The following is a 19,752-nucleotide window of genomic DNA, read 5'->3' on the forward strand; positions in this document are numbered from 1 at the left end:
TCCCCTGTGTGGAGAGGATTTACGCACAATGCCAAGAAGTACTGCCTGGTCTAGGTGATTGATCTCATGGCATTCAGCGTCAGCATCTGATGATTTTTTTCCATCACTTACAGCCCTATCTACATCTTTCCTCTTTTTTTTTTCTTAGTGAGTATTCCATTAATAGCCTAATATAATGGCTTTGTAAGAAAATATTAAACTCAGAGTAAGTAAGGGAGAAGATGGACCTCAGGAGTCAGATGCCCTGTGCCCCAGCTTCAGGACAGAATGGGCAGTGTGCAGTAAATTTTAGAGGTGTTTGTCTTGCTGGATTGCTGAAATCTCTGCTAGGACTGGTTCCTGACTCTCACATCTATTCCAGCTATACTTATTACTGTTACATTTTTCCTTTCTTCAAAGCCGAACCTCCCTTGCTGTGGTTTGAGCTTCCTGACCTGTTAACCAAGGACATAGAGGGTAGATCTTTTCTCTTTACAGAAATGAATATGTTTTCACTTTTCCTCTTTCCTATAGACCAGCCAATCCTGATGACTACTGCAGCTACTGATGCAGTTTTCCGACGAATATCACAGCTACTCTGTAGTATTTTCATCCAACCCATATTCTCCTGGTAGATGCTTCCAAATGGTGTGTTAGTTTTGTTTTCTCTTGGAATTGAATTAAGCAAGTCATGTTTCTGAGTCCTCCCTTTCCCTTTCAAAGATGAGCGCTCTCTTTATGGCTCTTCTGCTTTCCAGAAGCACTTCTAATCCTGCATGAGCTGTCAGAGGTCACCAGCAATAGCTCTAAAGTTTCTCCTAAATTTCCTAATTTTTAGTTAGATTAAATTAATTCTGTGTACCACATCTTTTCTATTCTTTCCAGTGTGAGGTTTTTCCCCGTGTTGCTATTGTTGATTGCCTTGATCCATAGTAATTTTTTTAATAGATTCTGAAGCAAAAAGTTCATTACAAACTATGCCTGTTTTGTGACAACCAACGAGAGCTTTCATTGCCTTATAATAACTGAGTTCTTCACTTGTTTTCCTTTTACTGTTGTATCAGTGCAAGCTTGATCATCATTCTTCACCATGCCAACTGTATTTTACTTTTTGCTGTGGCCTCCTTGATTTTTATCTCTGTACTGTACTGTTGTAAGGAAAATCCAAAAAGGAGAGGTGAAAATCAGTAAATCAAAGGTCTAGCTCTGCAATGAAGTCAGCAAATTGAGGGAACTAGCTGAAGTTTCTTGTGAAGACTTCGTTTTTCCATGGACCAGCACTGTAACTCAGTCATGTCTTCCTCGTTGGCAGGGTGTTCTAACGCACTGACTAAAGCAATTGTTCCAATTTCATCAAAAAATCCAAGAAGTAATAAAGCCTCAACTCTTCTATTACCTAAGCAGAATATTGTATCCTCTCTATTTTGATTGATCGATGTCACACTGATACTTCCTAAGTAACAAAAATTCTAGTGCATAGGTTCTGAGCTCCTGAGTGATGCTTCAGCAGCACGTTCCTGAGTCTCTGTGAGTGGTGGGCTGTATGACTGTCGGAATGCATGTCTATTACATATTAGTACTGTGCAAATGTTGTATGTTTAAAGTGTAGTCCCACTATCAGAGAGGGATACATGAAGAAGAGCCGTAAAGAGTCCAGAATCATTAATGATTGAAAAAACCTTGCTTACGATCAGTGAAAGATGCTACAAAAAGTTCCTATAAAACAGTGGGTGTGAGCTCGACTACCCGGAGCTGTGGTTTAGCTGATGATGCTCACCAGTGCTGCCATCTACGGGAAATTATTCTCCATTGCGGACCTTCAGGCACATCTCACACTGTTGGACTGCCGCGGAAATAACTTCTTTTTTTTGGTACAGTTTCAGTCATCTCGCTTGCCAGATAGGAAATTCCCTATAGGCATATTATATGTTCTTATATTTTACAAAGTGCTGAGCAGATCATGTTCAAGAAAATGCTAAGTGCAGTGAACTTGTGTGTATCTACACCAGTGTAAATCTTGTAGAAAACTTTATCACCACTCCTTTCCCATTTACTCCTGTCTGCAAATTTTCCCTTATATGTCACCTTCCTTTTTTTTCTCCCTTACCTTCCACATACTTTCCTTGGCAGCTGCCAGGAGCACTCATCATAACCCCATCAAGAACCACTCCAAGTGCTGTCAGCAGGTAGAGTTCACGTAACAGATTGTTTTCAGGATCAGTTTCGACATCCATTTTAATATCTAAATAGTCATGGCTCTGAGCTGTATCGTGGGGCCTTTCCCATTGCATACAAGAGAGATTTCTATCTTGCCATGACAGAGCAAGTCTTGCCTGGCATCTCAATTGCCCACCAAAATTAGTCAGGCAGTAAATAGTTGAGTGTGGCTTCACGTTTGCTTACAACAGGCCGTACCTTAAGTACCTTTCAAAAGTTAAAGAAATTTTGTTCATGCTGCAAATGTCAAAGAAACAACCTTTATCTGTGACCTCATCTATAGCATAGTTAAGGGCGGCATCTTACCATCAGTTTGTTCTGAATCATGGAATCATAAAGGTTGGAAAGGCCCACTAAGATCATCTGGTCCAAACATCAGCCCATATTCATTCTGATACTATTTCTATGATTCCTAAATCTTCTAGTCTTACAGCATGCGACTTGATGATGCTTTCAGTGGTGGAGGTGAGTTTTATCTGTTAAGATACGAATGAATGTAACAGGCATGTGTTAACAGACCATCGTGTTTTGCAATGTTTCCTCTGTACACCCAATTTACTCTGAAAGGATGATCACACTACAAAGGCTGCAGACTCCACGGCCACCCAGATTCCATGGTCACACAGACTGTAGCAGGTTATTTTTATAGTATTACTTTATTATTTTTATTCTATTTTACTATTTTTATAGTATTAGTTTAGATGTTGGGTATTAACCATGATTGACTGGGGATAAGGTGAGGCAGGACCTGGCTGTTATGTGAATAAATGCTGTGTCTCTGAAGACAGATGGATTCCAGATTTACCTCCTGCACTCCCAGTAATGTGGGCTCCTCAGCAGCTCAAGTATGACTGTGTGGAGATTTTATTTGCAACCATTGACTGGAATTTTGCCATCAGTATCAAACCTGTGGTACACAGAAGAAAGAAGGCAAGTATGTGAATGTCAGTTTGCAGTGAATTGAATGCTGTGATGAAAAGCCAGTTACCATGGGTGGGCAGATGGAAGGTAGGGAGTGATCACTTGTATATACCACTGAGTGCATAATGCTTTTCTTCCAAAAATGAGACAGAGTTACTTGGTTCTTTTGAAGGATTCTTTTCTCACTGTACTTGGTACAAGACACCTGTGCTGTGCAAGGATGCATGGAGCAGCATAAAGAGAGCAGCATAAAGACACATAAAGGTACTGGACTAAACCACAGCACTTCTCTGTGACGCATTCAGCATCTGTTCTTGCATCCTCGTAATGTGACCAGCTGTGTTACATTAATCCTGCATTTGGAGAAGGAATCTCGGGGTGTGCTTTATCCTACATCATGACTAAAGCTAAGCTGCTTAAGTGATTCCCATGTGATGGATAGCACTGGAGTGAGGCTCAAGAAACCTGCCACTGCCTACTGTTGTAAGGCCTTAGGTGATACCTTGTGGCAATGAGTGTGCAAATGTAAAGTTTTAGGTCACTGCAAGCACTGCAGAAAGGGAGATGCATAGCTGCACAAACTGACCTACTTGGTCGGTTGCTCAGACACAGCAGAGGCTGGAGTTAACCTTGCAGTCTGGAGCAGGCAGAACATATTATAGTTGACTTTTCATTTGAATTTATGTGTTTCACTTGGGGATTTTTACAGTACTCCCTGAATACTTGTCTCTGTGCCGATTCCTTTAACTTTTGCTGACACTTTGAATTTCCACTGCAATGTTGGAGTTCCCTGTAATAAAAGATGGCTCTTCATAAAGAGAGCATGGGACAAAGAGAACTGTGATGCACTTTGTGTTCAGACAGTCACTCTTGTAGTTCCCTTATTTGCTGTCAAGGGGATAATTTTTCCCTTCTTTGGAACAGAATTTTGTAGACTAAGAACTAGACAGAAAGTGTGGCTCCAACACCAGAAATGGTTAATTTTATAAGCAGCTCCAAAAAGGTAGCTGGAATGGAGGCTTAAACAGCAACACTTGCTCGTGCAGCACAGAGAAATGCGATGACTGCTGTTCTGGTAGCTTCAACAGGAAGTGTAGTTACGACCAGAAAAGCATTCGGAGTCCAAGAATCACCACCAAAAAACCCACTGAACTATTTTTATATTTTCAGGACTTTTTATGGTGACATGTTCCTCCTCCTCAGGCAGTGCCAGCTCTTCTGTTCCTGAGGCTGCTAGCTTGCAGGAGGCTTTGGGAACAGGCTCTTTATCCTCACCATCTCGCTAACACAGAATACCCTTAGGACACTTTTAAGATTAAAAAAAAAAAAAAAGTATGAGATTTCCTCTTGCAAACCTGTCAGCCACCTCTCCTTTAGCTCATTTCCCTGGGAAGGCTCTGTCCCATAGTACTCTGATCTCCTGATTCACAGTGTCTCCAGGTTTTCCAGTCTGTAGCTGCCATAACCTCACTGGGGTGATGATGCTGGAAATGGCTGCACTAGAAATGCAAGGGCTGTAATTCCAGGCATGGCTCTTGCCTATGAAGGAGAGTACTCCAGATCATACATGCATGATTCTCTACAGTTATATCTATAATGCAGATGTGCTCTTTTGCTTGCCTGACTAGGCTCCAAAAAGAATAGCTTTCTTGCTATTTAGCCATCACCCATTTCTGACCAACAGAGTAGGTAGGAGATGATGGTAACATTTCCGCACTGTATCAGACAGCTTAAATAACTGCACTGCCACTAATTAGTTCTGAACTAATTGTGTTGTTTAACACCTAAGAAGCCTCTTTTTCCAAAGCAGTGCCAGAAGTTCCCGTAACCTCAGGCCTTGCTTGTGCTGTGCTTACTTTCACAGGGAGCAACAGTCCGAACCAGGAAGATGGATAAAAGAAGAGGGAAATGCTGCCATTACTAACAGGCAGAATGTGAGCAACTGGTGTTGGAGAAGCCACTGAGTGCTGCCTGTAGAATCTGGCAGATGGCCCAAGCTTTCTGAAGCGTGTCCTGATGAGTCCATGACCTCACCCACCCCTTGCTAAAGTTTCTTTAGGTGTCTTCCTGGGATGTGTGATCTTAACTATGGCTGTTGTATGTATATGTTGTCCTCCTCATGTCTGTTTTTTGGAGGAGATGAGGGAACCTTCATCCAGACAGTATTTTTCTCAATCATTTCTAACTTACTGTAGACTATCTATACACATTTTCACCTGTGATAAATGATGAGAAGGACTAAAAATCCCTCTATATGTTTAGCTTGATGCTGCATTCTGTCTGAAAGCTGGGTGAGGAAGTATGAAGACCTATATCTCAGATGCTGGAATAGGAAAGTGACCCTCCTATGGCCTTAGAGGAGGAAACTGTTTTGTTTCTGTCTTTTTTTTACAGTTCTCCTTGCATCCCCTTTGCAAATCACCACGGAACCTCTTCAGCCTGTTTGGATCTAGTGACTTTGTCTTCAGTAAACAGTGCTGCCCAAGAGGAATAAAGATGCATGACTAGGTACTGATATTTGCCATAAAATAAACTTGTGTGTCATTTATAAGGCAGTAAATTCACTTTAGGGGCTTCTGCAGTTGTCATTAAGTGTTTAGCTCTACAGGAGCTCAGAGTTCTGGCAGCTGGGAGAGGAGAACGCTGTAAACTGGAGTAGGAGAGAGAAATCCAGAAGGAGTAAATATGTAGAAAGCATTTAGAGCATTTCAGTCAAGCCAAGTTTTCCAGCTGTGGTGGGATGGCAAGGTTATCCTGGAGGACATCCCTGGGAGCTCAGATACAGCTGGGCTCTTTGTTTTCCCTTCTAAGCCTCTGCACTTCCCTCCTTTCTCTGTCAGGGATGACAACAATGGCAGAAAACAAGAGCTGGCCTGCCTGCAGCTCCGGGGGGAGTGCTGGGCTTGCAGTCTACATTTCTCCCCTTCCTTCTTTGCACAGCCAGGCCCCAAATCTGCTGCAGCTTTCTCTATGTTACACAGAAAGGATGAAAGGAAAATTATTCTCCCTGCCCCTTTTATGTCGGGGAAACTGAGGAAGTGCTAAACTGTGACTTGCTCAGGTTTACGTAAGAAAAGTTAGATATGGGGCATTGGCTCTGTGCTTGGAGTCCTCTGTGCTGGCAGCATACAGCCTTCTCAGAAAGGAATCCCTCTTTCTTCAAATAAGAAAAAGGGGGCAAAAATGAGGCCTGCTAAGACTATTTTTAACCTGTTTTTTGCTTTCTAACAAACATACGTCAGACATTTCAGGAATGTCACAGCTTTGCTTTCCCTGGCTTTGCTGGAGGAATTCTTGCAGGATTGGCACAAAGGTGGGAGACAGCTTCCTCAGCATGGAGGTCAGGCTTCTTTTCGCAGCTGCCCAAATTTTATTTTCTCCTAATACCCCTGCAACATATGAATGGGTTAATGCTGCATCTTTGTGATTGGTGAAATACTGAGCTCTTGGCTGCTACTAGATTTGCCATCACTCCAGATTGTGATAAAATGTCTTTTTAGCAAAGGTGTTGCTATTAAAGTCACAAAGAAGCATAAACTTAATATCTGATAAATATAAAATCTGGTAAGTCTGTCTTTCCTAGCTGCCTACCTCCATAGCCTAGTCTCCCTTTCCTTTGTTTCAGCTTTCAGAGACTGCCCCCTAGTCTGTTAATTGGAGGAGGAAGGGGATTGCCAAGCAAGAACATCACACTCTGAAAATAAGTTTTCATTTGAGCTCTGTGCTACTGCAAAGAATGAACTTTCACATGGTATGAAGCTCTGTGGGCTATGTGAATAGTCCTCCATCACAGCAAAGGTTGTTGTGGGGCTCTGAGCAGCCACCAGTGGGTCTTCTCACTCTCAATAACTCTCCTTACAGCAAGTACTTTCCTTTAAAAAATACTGGTCTCTGTTGAAATCTCTCAGTCAGCATCATCTTTATCTCTTCATACAAAGTTTTGCCATTACTATTTCACGGTGGCTCTGATATGGGCTCTGGTTTATTGCAGAACTTCTATCAAGGAAGACAAGCTGCTGGCTTTCCTGTCTTGAAGAACACTGAGATTTCTCCAGATTTGAAATGTCATCTGGAATCAGCCCTCTTTAAAATAAGCATTCTTTCTGTATTAACAAGCAGCAAAGTATAGTAGAAAGCTTTATTTTCCGTTGTAGGTTGGCGTGAAGGTCAGCCTTTCCTATAGACCTTCTGTAACTCCTGAACACTATCCCAACATTAAGCCCTTCTTAGGAAAGGAGGAAACCTAAAGGAAGCCTGCATCCGTTAACCATCGGGTCCCACAAGAATTCCTGAGCTTTTGGTCCCACTTTTTGAGATGGGCAGGGGCCCATGGGGCTCTAAGAAGAAATCTCAAGCATGGTTGCAGAACCTACAGCGAGGCAGATCTATAAGGACACGGCCGCTGTCTGGGGAACCTCTGAAAGGAAAAGCAACTTTTAAACATCTATTGTCTGAGTGCTTGCACGTGATTTACAGCTTGACTGTGATTTACAAGGGGATCCCTTGTTGATTCCACTTGTGTATAGACTGCAGCAACTTTGTTTCCTAAGGTAAATTTGGTGTTGGCACAAGGGAAAATGGAGGCTCCAAGGGAAATCCTCGACTCCATCCATGCTGCCGAGGTGTTTGTGGTAGCTGGGTGTGAGGAAGGAGTGGGATGTGCGGGGGGCAGGTGGCACAGCTCAGCTCCTGGCATGGCATCCAAGGCCTCGTGTCACAGAGCAGCTTCTGCCCATTTCTCACTGGTAATGTATGTGTATCAACAGGCAAATGTTTGATGGGGAAAAAGCGACTGAACTGCTGCTGAAAAGTGACTTTCTTTGCTATGCAGACACGGAGCGTTGTGAGGAAATGCTTGTATCGCTGGGAAGAGGAAGGTGAAGGAAAACCCCCACGTCGGAAGAAAGCTGCTGCTTTTCTTCGTGGACGAAGGAACAGGTATGGACACACTCGATGCAGATGCACGAGTAGTTTCTTTGTAAACACACAGCGAGCTCTTTCCTCTGCCCCTTCTCGTCTTCCCCTCATGAAGGAAAAAAACCCAAACCCAAAACCAACAGACGAATGTCTCCAGAAAGCGCGAGCAGCCCCGAGCCGAACCGCCGCTCCCCGCCAGGTGCACGGCGCGGGCCTGTGCGGGCGCACGGCTCCTCCCCGGGCCGCCGCGCGAGCGGGAGAATCCCAGCCCCCTTCAGGGAGGCAGGAGCGGGGGGGCAGGCGAAGAAGGAGGAGGAGGAGGAGGAGGGCCGGGCGCGGCGCCTCCCCCTTCCCGCCTCCCTCCCCGCCGAGCGCAGCGCCCCGAGCATGGAACCTGCCTGAGACGCTCGGCGGGCTCCGCTCCGGCAGCTGCTGCTGCGGCACAACATGGAGGCGGCGCCGCCGCTCCTGCTGCTGCTGCGGCTCCTGGCCGCCTCGGTGCTGCGCTGCGAGCCGGGCTCGGCCGGGGGTGAGTGCCGTGGGAAGGGAAGGGGGGGTGGGGGGAGCGGCGGCAGAGGGAGCTTCTGCCCCTTTTGTTGGCGGAGTTTGGAGAAACTTCCCCAGAACTCCGCCGGGGAGAGACGCGCACATGGACGGGACGGGCAGAGCGGGCTCCCCGGGGGCGGCTGCGGGAGGGCGGGGAGGCGGCGCGTCTCGTGCCCCCATAGCCCGGCTCCTCCCGGCCCGGGGTGCGGGGGGCCCCGCCGCACGCAGAGGCCTCCCGTTCCCTCCTCGCGGGGCCGCTTCCCCCGGGGACCGGGCTGCGGAGGGGGGCTCTCTGTGGCCGCGTCCGGTCGCAAAAGAGAGACAAAAGTCGTGTGCGCGTCCCCCCTCGCCCCCCCTTCGCCGCGCCGCGTTTCCGCGGTCCCGGATTTCTGCGGGGTTTGGAGGCGCTGGTGTCGGGTGTCGCTCACGGGCGGAATCTGAGGCTCGGCGAGGCTGCGGAGGGGGGTGGGGGAACGGCGAGGCCCCCCCCCCGCGCAGCCGGGCTCCGTCTGCGGGCCGTGGGCGGCGGGCGGGCGCTGGGCTCCGCGGGGCTGCGCGCCGCACGTGCGGGGCTCCGGCTGGGCGCTGCGCCTCGCTGCGGAGCTTTGCCGGCTGGCTGGGGAAAGTCGGCGGCGCGGCCAGGAGGGCAGAACGGCACCCCGGGGCCTCTTTTATTGGGCCACCCACCTTTCTGAAGCGGCTGCGATTATTAATGCTGTCATTGGGAGCGATGACCGTTGGCTGCTTGCATCGCCGCTCTCTATTTTTAGTTGGAACTCCATGTAGGTGCGTGTTATGTTTTGCTCGTTCTGTCCTGTTTATACAAGTAAGATGTCCGTCTCAGGATGTCCCTTCTTCTAACCCTAACCTCGGTCTTCCAGGTAGTTTCAGAAAACCCAAAATGCGACTCGCTCCATTCTGAGCACTTGTGTTGGTGAGATGATGTTCCTACTTGAGTGAGTTAAGCTACGCAGCTTTAGCAAGAAAGAAGTGAACTCGCTGTTTTATGTGGAGGGTGAGGAGCACACGGTGTTCCTTGGGGCTGCCATATGTTTGCTTGCTGGTCTTATGAACACCTTTAAAATACTTAGTGTCCTTTGACTGGATATAAGAAAGTTTTTACAATAAGGGCAGTGAGGCACTGGCACAGGTTGCCCAGAGAGGTGGTAGATGCCCCGTGCCAGGAGATACCCAAGGTCAGAGAGGGTGGGCTCTGAGCACCTGATGTAGTGTAGGCATCCCTGTTCACTGCAGGAAAGTTGGACCAGGTGGCCTTTAAGAGTCCTTTCCAACTCATGCGATTCTCTGATTCCTGCTTATTAAGGAGGTAACTTTTAGTAGTCTAGGTTAATAGCGTAATTCAGTTCACAGTGACATTAAGTTGTAACTCGGAGGATGAATTTGATTCATCTCACTGTAGAAGCAGCACTTCCATTATTGTGGCACTCAGTCGCTGCCTTCCAGACCTATTTGTGAAGCTGTGACCCCTGTGAGCCCCAGGGATGAGCGTGCTGTGTGCATGTGGGGCAGAGCAGCTGTGAACGTGCTGAGGAGGCTCCTGCTTCCAGCTCCCGGCCCTGTGAGCAGACGCCTGAGTTTAAGGGGCTTTTACCTCTCAGAAGTATTTTGATGTGCTTATCTTACAAGTATGTAAATAGATCTCGGCAGGATTGGGGATGTTCTGGAACTTCTCTGGTGTTGAAGCTTCTGCATAGTTCAGCTTGGTAGAGTAGATTTGGAATGCTTTGGCCGTGAAATAACTTTACTGTGGAGCAGTGTCCTTGCTCTGTACGTGGTCGTGGCAGGAGTTGGTTTTATTAATGTGGTTTGGAGTAATGATAAACCTCTGCAAGACGTGTGTTGTGCTGACCTGGAGGTGAGGCAGAGTGATTGCTGCACTTGGTGCTTCTATGGAGGGAGGGTTCTCTGCCTCTGATATGGCAAGGATGTATTTTTGTCTGAAAATATTTAAGTGCTTAATGCTGTATAGCAGATGTTTTATGTCTGGCTCTTAAAAAGTAGAAGCGTTTGAAATAACTCTCGTTAAAACGTTACCTTCAGCAAGAATTGCTCTTAAATTCACTGGAGCTCAGTTAGCTGCTGCCTGTGGTGTGCTGCATTGGGAGATAGTGATTTTCTTTAATGGAATGATGATTTGCCCAATACCACGACATGCTGAATAGTGACAGCTGAACAGAGGAGTGTGCCGGATCATCACAGAAGCTTGGAGCGCGGGATGCACTGTGAAATAAAAAAAGCACTTGAGCACAGCCCTTACAATGGCTTTTAATTCATACTGATTTTCTTGAGATAATGTAAAACTGATGAAACTTCTCACTGTGCCTAAGTGTGGAATGTAGCAAGATGGAACACGTGCTTAATTTGGTGACGAGGGAATGCGCTGTGTGGGAGTCCCTATGACTTCAGTGCAGCTTCAGTCAGTCCGTCATTGGCTCAGGGATCCTTTCTGGCAACCACTGCCAGCAAAGTGCGAGTCATGGGCACAGGTCCTCTGGGTGAGAGAGGCAACACTGGAGCTTCAGGCTTATCACAAAGTTTAAGTTCATATTTTCAGAGCGCTGGCTGCTCTGTCTCCAGACAAAGGCTTTCAGCCTCATTCAGGTATGGTGTCTGAACACATTTGCTGAGCCTGAGCACTTTAAATTTACTCTCAGGGTAGATGTTTACGTAATGAATGCATCAGTTGGATGCATAAGGTCATACTTCAGAAGAGTGTGAATGTATTTCAGCAATAGCCCACTGTGAATTCCATCATTGCCTTTTGCCATTTTAAAAGTTGTTTTTTTTTTAACTCAGCCGCTTTAACTTTTATTTTGTGATTGTTTTTACTTGCTGATAATGTAATAGTAAAATAGGCCTTGGTGTTGTTCCAGCGGTGAATTTTTTTTCTATCCTGCTTCTTTCTTGGATAATGCAAGCCAAGGTGACTGGTAACAAACACAGATTGTTTCTGAGAACTTGTTGTGCCTTATTGTTATGGTAAGGTCTGTCTGTAACAACAAATAAATGTTACAAAACCTCTCCTGGAATGAACGCTCACATGGCTTACAAAAGAGCCTCACAAGGGAGTCCAATGTGAATTCGTTTCTATTTAGCCAGTAATGTGAAATTGAAAGTATAAATAATAATAATAATAAATCAGAAATGGCTTTAATGGCAGCAGTTTACTTTCACATTATGTCTGTATTTATGGTATGGGTAGCATGTGGTATGAAGGCAGCCTGACTGCTTGGGGTAGGGAACAGCCTCTGAGTTGAAACCCAGTATTAGCTGCACGTTGTAGGTGAGTTTGTTGCTCCTCATTATAAGACAGTCGACAATTTATGACCAATTGTGACAGTGTTGGCTGGGGATGCTGGCTGGCCTAAGCCACGTGCTGCAGGGGCATTTGGGACGTTCCAAAGAAGTTAGAAGTGTGCCAGCTGGGAGTTCTGAACTGGGAAATGCTTCTGGGGAGCCCTGTGCTTGTCAAGTTAGCCCATGGGGAACGTCATGATAGAGCCAAAGAGCAGATTTTGAGTTTGTGAGAGGTTAAACGGTTGTAGCGAGAGGAGGAGAGAGAACTGGAAGTATGCCCCAGATAGAGCATTGTTCCGTACAGTTTTTTGTTAGGAGCTTATGCGCCAACAATTCTTTCGGTTCCTTCTTGTACTTGGAAAACTTAGAATGAGGAACTCACCAGTGCTTCATCTCGGTGGTTTCTGTTCTCTAAAGAATAGACGGGAAATATCTGTCAAGCCACAAGATTCTACTGAGAAGTTCCAGGGAGTTCCAGGAATGAGTGCTGGGTGCGGAGGGTCTGTGTAATAAGCAGGAGTTTTAGTTTAGCTGTTGTTTCCTTTGCTATTTCGTGGCTTGTGCTTTACCAGCCAGCGCAGGCACATGGGAGGTGGTTGTTCTGTGTTAATGTTACATCCATGGATGACTTCTGCAAGGACACCAGTAAATTGACACATGCTCGGTTTAAATTGGTTAGTTTGCTCTGGATGATGAAAGAGTTAGAGCAATCAAACCCACTTGTAAGCCAGTAAATACATTATGTTAGTGTGTTACGTTAAATTAGCTTCAAGGGGACAGGCCTACAGGAATATATCAAAGAGCATCAGCTACAGTATTGCTTCATTTCAGAGTACAAAGGTTTATTGCAGTGGACAGTGCTGACAGCATGTGCAGTAGGAAGTTCCTGGTGGTCTGAGACCATCGGATGTTGGTATGTGTGTTTAAAAGTACCCTTGCTTAATAGCAGAGATGCTGAATACTCCTTAACTCTTTCAGGTTTCTGAAGTGGTTTAGGTTGTTTTGAATAGTCTGCTAACCTAGCATCCATTATTTATCTTTAATACATAAGGAAGTGGAGCTTCTCCAGCGTAAGTTGACTTCCTTTAGTCGATAATAGAAGTCCTTGTGGGCAGAGTTAAGGTTTTTGAGCTCTTGTCTTTCTGCTGAGCCCACATAGGTATAACAGGCAATTCTTTAAGGAAACTATGAAGTGTGCTGCTTGTGAGCTATCTTGAAAAATGATGGATTGTTCTGTTCTGGTGAATTTGCCTGTGTGTTAGCTCGTAGTTCTCCCTTCCACTGTGAAAAGTGGAAATGTGTTTTATTTCTGTCTTTATCATGGTAGAAATGAGTAGTGTGGTTATACGAAGGGCTTGATTTTTATTTTTTTTTCCAGATTTTACTTGGGAGTTCCTGTTAAAGGACAGGCACTGCCCTGTGAAAGTGAAGTTGTCCTAATGTGGGGGTTTTCTTTCTTCTGTTGCCATTGGTTTGAGGTTTGCATGGAGTGGCAGATGCTTGGTTACTTGGGGGGCTCCTTAACGTCTCTCCATTTGGCTCAGTAGTCGCCAGAAATCTGTGATGATGGTTTCGTAGAATCATAGACTAACCGGGATTGAAAGGAACCCACAAGGACCGTCAAGATTTTGGAGGCTCTCTATTGGCCCTTCTTTAGTTTGTCATGAGTGTATGTTGACTTTAATTTCTCAGTGATGTTGCATTCCATTAATGTTGCATTAATTTAAATCTCCTTTTTACAAGTGGTTTATTACACATGATAACGAAGTTGATGAATTAGCACTGACGGACTCTGGATGCTCAGACTGCAAGAATTGGACAGATCTAAAGGAGGAGAAGGCTGCAAGTGAAGACAGAAGCTTGGCTTCTTCTTTCTGTGGTGTTGAAGAGTTAGTGAAGCCATAGTGTGACGCAGGCTTTGTCTGCTTGGTGTTTGTACACCTTTCAGCTGATGAGGAAAATTTGCTGATTGAGTGGACCTGCTGAGTTAATTTCTTGGCTTGTGTTTGGGAGTTGGATTGTGTTGCTGCAACGCTGTGTTGCAGAAGTTCATTTTCTTTTCCACTGTTCTGTGCTGTTGTAACTCAACCAAAGGGAAAAGGAATGGAGAATGCAAGAAAACAGTGCTGCTGTAACCTAAGTAATTTGAGGGGTCATTTTGGAGTTGAGAATTTGTAGTCAATCATACGTTACAGGATTTCAATTAGGCATGAGTTACGTCTAACTGCAGTGACCCATCTAAATCCTTGTCAGTAACTCAGCATACCATCTGTGCAGGTTTCAGGTTTACCTGGGTTTTGGGCTTTTGCGTGCTTTGTCCAGTACTTGTACTTTTCTTGGCCTTCATTTTGTACTAGCACGTTCTGTTCTGTCTTTCTAAATTAAAACTGTCCCGACTGGACTTCAGAGTGGGGAAAATATTTAAAAGAAATGTAATTAAGTGCTACTTTTTATGCAAAACTTCAAACTATAAAGTGTGGCTGTGAGGAAGCTGAGAGTAGTACCATTATAAATGGAGAGGGATACTTGACTGAGACTGTGACAGTATGTGGATCAACTGAGACAAAATGCCTTTGTCAGGCTTGTATTGCTTCCAGTTAGCCTGAGCACTGGATAACCTGGCCTCAAACTTCTGTGTCTGGGAACTGCACTTCCTGCCCCATTTCTGCCATTCCATTTTCTCTTGGTGACTCTAAGTGACCCGGTTTTGCCCTTACTGTAAGAAGATGTGCTTCTTCAGTGAACTTGCTAGGCTCAAGCAGATTCTGGGGAATTCAGAACAAATGGAAGGCAAAGAGCTTTGCTGCTTGATGTGTAACTACAGGGGATGTCTGTGTAACATACCAAATATTCTTTCTTAGTGCTTGTAGCTTAATACAAAAGCCAGAATGCTTGAAGAAGTCTATGAAATAGCAGCACATTTTAAATCTCACAATGAATCTTTTGTTTTATGGATGGTGTCACCTTTAACCACTGAACCGTAGCTTACCAGTGTTAAATGCATATCTGTCACACCGTATGTTGTGCACGTTTTGCCTGGGTTTAAAGCAGCTGCAATTTACATAACTTTAGTTATAATTCTAAAACAACCAAGAAGCTCAGGTTAGAGTTGCCTGGTGGTAGGAGTGAATTTTGACGTAATTTCTCTTATGGATAGCTCTCATTTTGCTTTTGATTTTTTCGTTTCCCCTACACGTGCTTGAAGTATATGTTAAATTTTTTTATTCTTCTTATTTTTTGAGGGGAAAATGCATGAGCAGCAGAAAACTGTTGAGGGCTTACCTGGGTGTAGCTTTGCAAGAGCTATGAAAGCAAACTGAAGCGCTGTGTTAGTGGTCACAGCCTCAAGTGAGAGCCAATAGGATGAAGTGCACGTGGGTAGCAGTCTCCACTTGGAAGGTACACACAGCTGGGGGTGATTAAAAGAAGTCTGTACGTTTTCTACATCTTCAGTAGTTGAGTTAAAGAAATCTGTGCTGTGGAGAATTTTTGTCTGTCTGGGATTTAACAGCTTGCTTTTTCTATCTGGATTAAGTTAAGGCTATGACTTATCCGTGTGCTAAAACTTAGTTTGCAGGTGTTGGAACGCTGGAAAGTGCATATGCAGAAATAGTTAAAACATCTGGACCCATTTCGGCAGTGAGATTCAGGGAGGGTGTGGCTAATGCAGGCGTCTTTGCCTTTGGCCTGCCTTGAAACCTGTACAGACCTGGATCTTCATCTCTCCTGATCTGTGTTCTCGATAAACAGCCCCCCCTTGTCAACTGCTAAAAGAAACCCTCGTGCCATAAGGATCCAGGAAATATTCCTGGATATATGTATTTTCTTCTTTCGGAGTAGATCCAGTATTCTGGAGGGGTTGTGTCACGGTTGCAGACAAATGACTGAAGTGAGCTCTGTTGTGCCTGCAGATCAAACCTGTGCTTGTGGCAGGAGTTAGAGTTCGAGGATCTTTAAGGTCCCTTCTAACCAGGGCCATTCTGTGGTTCTGTGCCAATTGAACTTTGAATTGTGTGCTTGACACTTAGTGAGTGTTTGAGGTGTGCTGCCAGGTCTTTGCTACCCAATAAACTCTGACAAACAAGTACTGCAGATGGTTAACATTTCCAGAGAAATTAAATTCTGTCTGCTCATTTTGGCCAGTTTGTGGCCAAAAATGTGATACACATTGCAATTAATTTTCTCTCTGAAGTGTTTTTCTGGCTCTGGTCATTTCCATTGATCGTTACTGTCGTCTGACTGCGACTGGAAATGGTACCTGGCTGGGAAAGTCTTTACTTTAAAGGGCAGAGGTTTACTGTCCAGTTAGCCTAGCTGCTTTTGAGCTTCCTGGCCTGCAACAGAAGGCAATGTGTTTGCTGGGGTTGGGAGGCTGTAGTCTTTCTGCTAGAATGAATCTTGAACGGTTGTGACAAAATCCATGTGCTGGGTGTCTGTTAATGCTGAGGTCATTCTGCTGTTTGCAGATTTCACTGCTTTAAACAGCCTTCCAGACATTTATGGAAAGCGAATGCGTTTTGCCTGAGCCAGAGGCCTGGAAAATGCCAGGGCTTTATTTAGTGACTGGTAGTTGCTCTGAGTTTAAATGTGCTACCAGATAACTCAATTCCCCAGGGCAGAGACGGATTTGCTCATAGTTCTGAGAAGTGCTGACACTGGCAGAAGAAACCTCTTGCAAGGCCTTGGCTGGCTCATGCTGAAGTATGTGCATGGGGAAGGGTGTGAGGTGTTTGGGAAGGGGATATATATGCCATATATGTCTGTACGTGTGTATGTGTGAGTGTGGATATAATATGTATATATGTTCTTATGTGCTTAAATACTTGGTTAACCAGTTTCTCCTGCTCTGTTTTCTTCTTTCATTCCAGTGGTTGTGTTACTGAATAACCTTCCATTTCTAGGGGGCGGGAGGGGGAATAAAAATAAAAATAAAAAACCCTGCTTTTTGCACAGACTTTGCCTCCATATCTGTATATATGATTTTAAGGAGGAAAGTTTTGCAGTAGCTCAGTGTTGGGCTGGAACTCAGCGTGCCTGGTTTTGTTCTTGGTGTCGCAACTGCAGTCTGTGAACTCCAGCTTTGCATCTGAAGAAAGGTGACAGTGATATATAGATGATCGCTCTGAATGGATCATGGAGTGTTTTACGCAAGAAGCACCTCAGAGTAATCTTTTCCTATACCTATGCTTTTTAAATAACCTTCTGGCAATAAAGCCGCTCTATCTGTCTGCATTGAATTTCTCTCTCGCTGATGGTGTTTCGTTACAAGAAAACGAGGCTGCACACCAGCAGAACTGTAGGTTAAGGATCCCAGAAAAGGCAGGAAGATAAGTGTTTTATTAACCAAAATTGCATGCATGATCAGTGTTGTGCAGCTGAATCTTTGATCTTGCATATCTATCACCTTCTGACTTTTTATTTTGTAATTCCTGCATGGTGCATCTTTCTCTAGTGTTGGTAGTGTTTCTTCTCAGCCTGTAAGTTGTTCTAGGCAGGGCTCTGGTGTATTATCTTTCTTTCTACCTGCTTGCTTTCTGCTATTTTCCCACTGTCTGAAGAACCACGATTGCTAAAGGCTGTAATGTGTGTAGGTGGGTAATTAAAAACAGTGGTCAAGAGAGCTCTTGGAAACTTGTTGGGTTACTTCTCTGAGCAGGATGATGAGACAGCATCGCTGAATGGAAGAAAAAAAAAACAAGACAGAAAACCACCACCCTCCTTTTCCTGGCAGCTTGAAGAGCCAGCTTGCTTTCCTTTCAGTGTGTGGTTCTGCCAATGATGTCTGACCCATAGACTTGGTGAAATTGGAGGAGCTGCAGCATAGTCGATGTTTGAGGGCTGTTTGGCTCTCAGACTCTCGCACAGTGGAGAGAAGATGAGAAGTGCTTTGTTTGTGACTTGTTTCAAATCGCCTCTCAACTTGCCTGGTCTGTGTTAATGTCTTAATTGTCATTGAACAGATTTAAGTGATCCAGGATTCATTTACCTTGGGAATTATCACCTCAACACATGCAGCCCTTCTCCATCCTGCTGCAATAATTACAGCTCATGGAAAATAATTCTGGCTGCTGCTCCCCAGGGTGTGGAACTGCTGGCATCTGGAGATAGAGCACATCTGTGCTGGTCCTCAGAGGCAGGAGTCAGCCAGCCAGAGCTTATTGCATGCGGGGAATGATGCTGGTGACTTATTGTATCTGAACAATGGCTAGGGGATCCTCATAAGCATTGGCCTCTCACCTCCTCCTGCTGTCCTTTCTGGTTGTTTTTATTTTTATTTTCCTGAGGAAGTCTGTGCAGTGAGGGAGGGCGTGGAATATTGTTATGTTCTTGATGCAGCCAGCCCAGTACCTCAAGCCACTCTTGCTTCTTGGGGCTGCAGCTCCTACGCGGGCAAAAAGCATGTGTACAGGCTGCCAACCCCAGCCAGAAGGCAGCTGGGACATGCTGGTGTGTGTTTGTGTTTTTCTGGCTGTTAGATTCTGTGGGATCGACGTCCTAGGGACATGCAAGGCAAAAGTTTCCTTTTTGAAGGAGGTGCACTTTTGAGAGTGTTTGAGGAATGTTCTTGAGACCTGTTTATGTCACCTTTCTTGTGTGGATTCTAAGGCTTTTATGAGGGAACAAAACTTGCTTCTTCCAAACTGGAATATGAATTCAAAATTGAGCAGCTATTCCAGAAGAAGTCTCCCAGGAACGCTCTTATTTTAGAATGGTTTCCACACAAAGATCTGTTCTGAAATACTTGACTGTAATTCTTTCCCAGCATTAGGCTTGGAGCTTGTTTCCAAGTATGGGAGCTGCGACTGTGTAACAGGCTCAGTGTATTCAATCTGAATATCTTCTGGTCCCATCGTGATGTAAACTCCTTGACTAGCATGGTTGTTTATAACACAACACTTGTTTGCATGCTTGTTGATAGCCTTTTAGGACATTCTCGTCCATTAATGCTGGTTTCTGAGGAAGGATGCCTTCTTTCCTGTATTTCTTCTCTGAACACATAGCTAAGGGCTTACAAGAACATCTCTGAGGCCATGTGGGAAGAGTGCCTTCTGGGCACATGTTTCTGAGGTATGACACTTTGTCAGTGCAGGGGTAGATGGAAGGGCTACTTCAGTAGACAACAGAAAAAGTAATGCTTGGTTTTGGAGTCCATGTGGCAGGACAGGTACACTCCGAGGAGTGGCAGGAATTTGTTCTTATAAATTCTGCTGTTCTTGAATTTCAGCTGCTTGTCTTTACTGCAGTTCCACAGCTGTTAATGGGGAGGAGACTGCTTTACACTTTCTTTCCAGTGCTCACTTGGAGACACTAACTGCAATTCTTTTTTTATGGTCTGTGTTGGAAATCAAAATGACTCCATGTCTCTCTTTCCTGTTGTGTGACTGCCATTGCTGTTGCAAACCACTTTGTTGACAAGACCTCATCACTACTTCAGTAAAGCTTCATGGCAGTTTGGAGGCCATGTACCAGCTGGCACTTATGAAATACTTTTGCAAGTTTTCTGCAGTCCCAGGCATCAACAGGTGTACGAAGAAGATTGCAGGGATGAAAATGCACCTTGTCAGCTGCTGTGCTCTGCATTACAGCTGTATTCAATGCGTTGTCCTGTATAACTTGTCTGCCACTTCTTTGTGAGGCAGAGGCAATGTATTGAACTCTGTAACAGTCTCTAGGAGCTATCCAGAAAGGAGAATTTTGACTTTTTTTTTTAAACTGAAATGTTGATATGCAAGAATAAAGCAGTTAAGTTCAGTGGGAGGTGGGTAAGCATTACCTGCGCACACTTAAGATTGTAAAAAGAAGCTTTAGCACCAGTTTGTTATTATAAAGTCTGAACTAATGTTGGCTGTTTAC

At 44.9% G+C, this 19,752-nt stretch overlaps 1 protein-coding gene across 3 annotated transcripts in view; it reads left to right on the forward strand.

Moving 5' to 3' along the window:
• The first annotated feature begins 8,387 nt into the window (after positions 1 to 8,387).
• LRP5 (LDL receptor related protein 5) overlaps positions 8,388 to 19,752 on the forward strand; it is a 129,161-nt gene continuing 117,796 nt past the window's right edge. For 2 of the 3 annotated variants that reach the window (XM_052694914.1, XM_052694916.1), the window contains exon 1: positions 8,388 to 8,563. In XM_052694914.1, coding sequence (XP_052550874.1) covers positions 8,482 to 8,563 — 82 coding nt within the window. In that variant the 5' untranslated portion in view covers positions 8,388 to 8,481. Of the gene's footprint in view, positions 8,564 to 9,295; positions 9,363 to 19,752 lie in introns of those variants that run through there. The other variant, XM_052694917.1, reaches the window with a different exon arrangement.

The sequence above is a fragment of the Tympanuchus pallidicinctus genome, unplaced genomic scaffold (assembly GCF_026119805.1).
Source record: "Tympanuchus pallidicinctus isolate F22 unplaced genomic scaffold, pur_lepc_1.0 scaffold3, whole genome shotgun sequence".
Taxonomy (NCBI): Eukaryota; Metazoa; Chordata; class Aves; order Galliformes; family Phasianidae; genus Tympanuchus; species Tympanuchus pallidicinctus.